At 39.3% G+C, this 6,000-nt stretch overlaps 1 protein-coding gene across 1 annotated transcript in view; it reads left to right on the top strand.

The window, feature by feature from the left end:
• Positions 1 to 792, top strand: part of CD96 (CD96 molecule) — a 98,595-nt gene extending 97,803 nt beyond the window's left edge. The window contains exon 14 of the mRNA XM_055570266.1: positions 684 to 792. Coding sequence (XP_055426241.1) covers positions 684 to 792 — 109 coding nt within the window. The remainder of the gene's footprint in view (positions 1 to 683) is intronic.
• Positions 793 to 6,000: the final 5,208 nt, after the last annotated feature.

Raw genomic sequence — 6,000 nt, forward strand, 5'->3', positions numbered from 1 at the left:
CTTATGTACTTCAGACAAAGAGATGAATTGTGCAAACATAGACCAGTACTTTCTTTATACAGAGATGACTCTAAGAGTGTTCACTGATACAAACAGAAAGGATGCGGGTGCCATCCATCAACTCAGGGACTCAGGCAAGTTCCCTTCCCACCCCCAACCTTCCCCCTGGTTCACACACAATGAGTGTGTGGTGAGGGCTGAGGGTAAGGTTAGCAAAGGGACTCAGAAAAACTGCCATCTTTGGTCCCAGAATCTGAAAATTTTTTCTCTGGAGGAATGCTTTAACCCACATAAGAGAAACACTTCCTCTATTAGGAGGCAGTTGCCATGGAGAGTGTAAGCTCTGTTTAAAAGGCTTGACTTGCTGGTCTGCTTCTCTTAAGCAAGTTGCTTAAAACCTCTGAGCCTTAGTTTTATCTGTGGAATGGTGGCAATAATATTCAATTCCTAAATGCAAATTATATAACTCTATGATAAAAATGGTTTAAAATTATAAAATATCACAAAAATATTAATTAATGATACTAACAGGACTAGCAAGCAGGTTATGCCAGGGGAAAAAAAACAGAGAGCCAGGGAAGCATGCCTCTTTCACTTTCTCTTTTCCCTTCTAAAAATATATTATGCATACATACATCACCCCTGACCTTCTTAGCCTTGAATGAGCAATGTTTTGTTCTTAGCATGCAAAGACCTCCGCCTTTCAAGCCACCTCCACCTCCCATCAAGTACACCTGCATTCAGGAGTCCATTGGAAGTGATCTGCCTTGTCATGAGCTGGAGACACTCTAGTCCTCTGAGGCTTTGACACACAACAAAATTCTGCTAGAATCTTGTCGAAAAAGTAGATGTTGTGCTTTATTAATATAATCGCCCTCTAGCCAAGCCTCTTCTGCAGCTGAAATGGATATCAGAAGTGTATGACCTGTTTTCCCAAAAGCTCACCCTCTTTCATCTGCATATGCCAGAAATTTAAACAAGACTGAGAGGCGATGTGAAGCGTTCCCCCAGTGCAGTCTACAAAGATTTTCTTGCCTATGTAAGAAGTGTAAATTAGGCTGCTGCATTAAAAAAAAAGAAAAAGAAAAAAAATGCTTGCAGTGTTTTATTTTTCACTTTTAATTCCCTGAGGTGATGACAAGGGTTTTAAACTTATGTCCATACCAGATCTGCTCTTTGGGGCATCTGCCAACATTCTAAACTATTAGCCAAAATTATGTTCATCTCTGAGGGAGGGCTTCCCAGGTGACTCAGAGATAAAGAATCCACCTGCCAATGCAGGAGACACAGGAGACATGGGTTCAGTCCTTGGGTCAGGAAGTACCCTGGAGAAGAGAATGGTAACCTACTCCAGTATTCTTGCCTGGAAAATCCAGATAATACACAGAGGAGCCTGGCAGGTCACATGGGATCACAAAGAGTCAGACATGACTGAGCAACTAAGTACCTGGGGTGTATTGCATTTCCCAGGAAAATTATATGATGAAAATGTGAAAGTTTCAATGAGAGTTCCATATAATGGGAAAATACAATTAGTCTTTGTACTGAAATCCAGTTGTTTATTTTCACTGGAGGAAAACAGAATACCTTGCATAAGCACCCCAGTTCCAATCTTCCTTCACTCTTCCTCCCATCATGCTCAGCCCAGGCTCTTGCCTATAGGATGGGGAAAAAGCATAAGGATAACAAGCCAACAACCAGATATCTAGTAGCTAAGACAGTCGGGGTATAAAATTTAAGGAGCGATTCACACTCGGAGTCATAGACTTGCACTATCTTGTGAGTGAGTACCAGTCTCAGGCCTGGTATAACCAAGAAGATAACTGCAGAAATGACTAGAATATGCCTTCTAAGATTAGGTCATAAAATACTTTGTAGCTTCTGCCTTGGTCACTTGCTCTGGAAGAAGCCAGCTGCCATGCTCTGAAGACACTCAAGCAGCCCTACCAAGAGGTCCACCTGTCAAGGAATGTAGACCTCCTACAGCAAGTAGCAGGCAGCCAGACTTGATTGAGCGAGGTCGTTAAGTCCATCCTCCAGCCCCCACTCAAGTCTTTAGGTAACTGCAACCTCACTTGATGTTTTGGCGGGGACTTAATGAGAGTCAGAGCTACCCAATTAAACCCCATCTGAATTTCTGACCTGCAGACACTGTAAGATAATAAATACTTATCGTTTAATAAGTTTGGGTTCCCAGGTAGCTCAATGGTAAAGAATCTGCCTGCCAAGCAGGAGACCCAGGTTCAATCCCTAGGTTGGGAAGATCCCCTGCAGGAGGAAATGGCAACTCACTCCAGTATTCTTGCCTGGGAAATCCCATAGACAGAGTAGCCTAGTGGGCTACAGTCTATGGGGTTGCAAAAGAGTCAGATACAACTTATCAACTAAACTACAACATAATGTATTACAGAATAATAGATAACTAATACAGTCCAATAAATGGAGAAATAAACTAATGTTTGCCTGCCTTAATTACCCTCAATTTCTCATTAGTTCTCAAGAAAGACTAACTTCATATATACATATATGACTATTGCTTCATGAGTAGTTATTTTTAATACAACTTAATCACCATTGATTTGTATAAAAGTCATTACGGTTTTATTTTTACTATTCAATTAGGAGACATGAATACAAGTAGTAGAAGTATTGGGGTAAAAAGTGGCAGAGTTGGAGGATGTTTATATCGTTTTGGTAAAGGGATAGACAGTTGTACAGTACAACATAAGTCATGTAATTTTCAGTCTATCATATAACAATTGTCTTATGCTGTTTTTGTCTTAGCCATCTCTTTGAAATATTCTCTTCTGGTTTTATTATAAATAAGTTCTGGTCAACATTTGTAAATTCATCTCCAACTTGAATAGAGTGAACAGTTGCTTATTCATGGAGGGATACTCATTCTGTGATTTAGAGGAATTTTTCTGCAAAACAGAAGGACTCTAGATGCTTTTCAGGCCGTGTTATGATCTTGACCTCCCTCATTTGACTAAAGTGACACTTTCAGCTGCACCTTAAAATTTTTAAGTTCAGAGAGCCTGTCTCAAACCAGCAGCTCCTCTCTCTACAAGTGGATTTAGTTCTGTCTCACTGGAGAAGTAGCAACTTTGCACTCTAATCCCTAAGATTTCTGAATGCCTTCATTATTGACTTAATTTTCACTAAGAAGAAGCCATACATAAGCCTTTTAATCACTCATTCCCAAAGCATGGTGTGTTAGATAACATTGTTGTTCAGAAATATTCATTTCTTTACTCACCTGCATCATGAGCACATCTTGACCTTGGGCTTGGCCATATGACTTGCTTTGGACAATGGAATATCATGGACCTGACTTACCCAAGACTTGAAAGTTGCTTGTGTGGTTGGACTCACTCTCTTGTTCTCTGCCATAATCATAAAAAGAACATTTTCAGGATAGGCTGTTAGCTCCAAGAAGAAACACTCAAACCAGGCCCAGTTGAGACAAACCAATCTCCAACCTAACTCAAATGTGCATTATTAAAGAGTGTGATGGTTACACATCATTATTATAGCAAAAGTTAATCTATACACATAAGTCCAGAGGTAGACATATTTTAGGTCTTTCTCAGGCACTAGAGTAAGAGATAAAGTCAAACTTAATTCAAACAAAATAATCATTTTCCTTGATTCAGCATAAATTTTGTTTTAGCTAATGAACATATGGTTGGCTTGACCAAGTTAACTTTGCAGTGTAGATCTTTAAAATCATAAAATATATGATCATGTTGGGCATTAGAGGTCATACTATAAATAAAGAGTTACAGAGTATGTGAAATCGACTTCCCAAGGTCACATAATTAAAAGTGGTAGAGTCAAAATGATGAGCCAGCTCTCTGAATTCCAGTCCAGAATGTGATCAGTCTCCGTTATATCATGATATTTAATTTCTTTGGTATCTCCTTTTACTATAGACAAGAGCTATTTTCTGTGCACTTAAGTAAATATTGATTTTTTTCTAATGCCCAGGTAGTATATTCTGAAAATTGTTGATAGGAAAAAAAGAAAGTAGATATAATTGGGTCCTGGGGTAAGATGGCCAGGAAAGTGTGCAAAAAAAAAAAAAAAAAGAAAGAAATGACTAGGAAATGAAAAGAGAAAAGAAATAATCAAGATCAGAAGCTGGAAAGAAGTTTAAAGAAACTAACCAAGGCTGGAGATCAAGGAAAGGACCTTGTTTCAGAGGCTCTGAGCAGGGGGAGAGGTTCTTGAAGGCAGCCCTCTCGGCACTCTGATTTCGGAGAATGATTTGGGCTTGAACTTTAAGGTTGAATCAGCAGAAACACAGAAACTTCGTTCTTTGTGAGTTGGCAGACATAGCCTGAGTTTTTGAAGATAGCAACCATGGCTGTGCCCACCAGATGAAGCTTGAGTGTCCAGCAGAGACATCTGAAATGGTGAGTAGAAGTTACCACAATGGGAGAAAAAGACATTAACTCGCAGAAATGAGCTGAGGTTCCAGCCAAAACCACACAGTAAAATGATGGGAGCAGAACTCTTTATTTTTCAACTTTTTTTTCCTGGATTCTCTGATTGCTAACAAGGCTAAATGCTACAGCCAGGAAGATGCAACTAGACAGCAAAAGAACATGACTTTAGGTCAGGACCAGGGAACACTTTTGAAATTACTCTTAATCCCTGTCTAGTGCTTCTCTGATGGCTCTAGTCATTGGCTGGGTGCAAATTAACAAAGGAATGAGAACAATAGAATCTAAGTTTTTCTCCTCAATCAGCATCTTTATACTCTCCTGAGATCCAACCAGTCCATTCTGAAGGAGATCAGCCCCGAGATTTCTTTGGAAGGACTGATGCTAAAGCTGAAATTCCAGTACTTTGGCCACCTCATGCAAAGAGTTGACTCATTGGAAAAGACTCTGATGCTGGGAGGGATTGGGGGCAGGAGGAGAAGGGGACGACAGAGGATGAGATGGCTGGATGGCATCACTGACTCAATGGACATGAGTCTGGGTGAACTCCAGGAGTTGGTGATGGACAGGGAGGCCTGGCGTGCTGTGATTCATGGGGTCACAAAGAGTCGGACACGACTGAGCGACTGATCTGATCTGATAGGTTCACTGATTGTAACAAATATACTGCTCTGATGTAGGATGTTAATAATGGGGGAAGACTGTGATAGTGAGGGGCAGGGGTAAGATGAGAAGTCTGTATTTTTCACTCAAATTTTGCTGTGAACTTAAAAGCTCTCTAAAAAATAAAATCTATTTTTTAAAAAAAGTTAAGTTCTTTGTTCTGTACTTTCTCTCTTGAAGACATAAATACATGTTAATACTGAATAGGAAGAGAAATGAGAATTTGAGAGTTTTATCTATGGTAGAACCATTTTTGTACCACTAGTTTGGGATCAGCATAATTCCACTCTTGTAAGTCATTGGGTTGAATTGGGTTTTTCTTATACATAAAGCTGTTGTACTGATTCGAAAGAACATATTTTGATGCCTAACAGATCTGAACATCACATAACTATAAACAGGACATTATTTCTGTGGCCAGTTAATGGAAAAGTGTGACAAGTACCACTCCTGAGTAACTCCTTTGGATGGCCAGTTTAGGGTCTAGAGATTTCACACTCAAGTAACTGATATAAAAAATTCCTTAAGAACCACTCCAGTGGTTCAGTGAGTGTAGAGTTTAATGGGAGAAACAGATTCTAAACAAATAAATACAGTATAGTGTGATAAGTCTGAAAATAAAAGTATATTCAAAGAAGAGAAAAGAATAAAGAAGAGGGTATTATTTCAGGGACAGAGTGTGAAAAGTATTTTTTAAAGGCTTCAGAGAGGAGAGTATTGATAGAGGCACTTCAGTAGAGACCTTGACATCTGAGACATAGTGATGGGACTTAAAATCTTACCTAAGGATTATACCAGGAATGCAAGGAGGGCTCACTAATAGAAAATCTCTTAATTTACCATATAAATAAGGCTTAGGAGGAAAGATGTAGGATTAACTTCCACAGAT

This window comes from Bubalus kerabau, chromosome 2, assembly GCF_029407905.1.
Source record: "Bubalus kerabau isolate K-KA32 ecotype Philippines breed swamp buffalo chromosome 2, PCC_UOA_SB_1v2, whole genome shotgun sequence".
In the NCBI taxonomy this organism is placed as follows: Eukaryota; Metazoa; Chordata; class Mammalia; order Artiodactyla; family Bovidae; genus Bubalus; species Bubalus kerabau.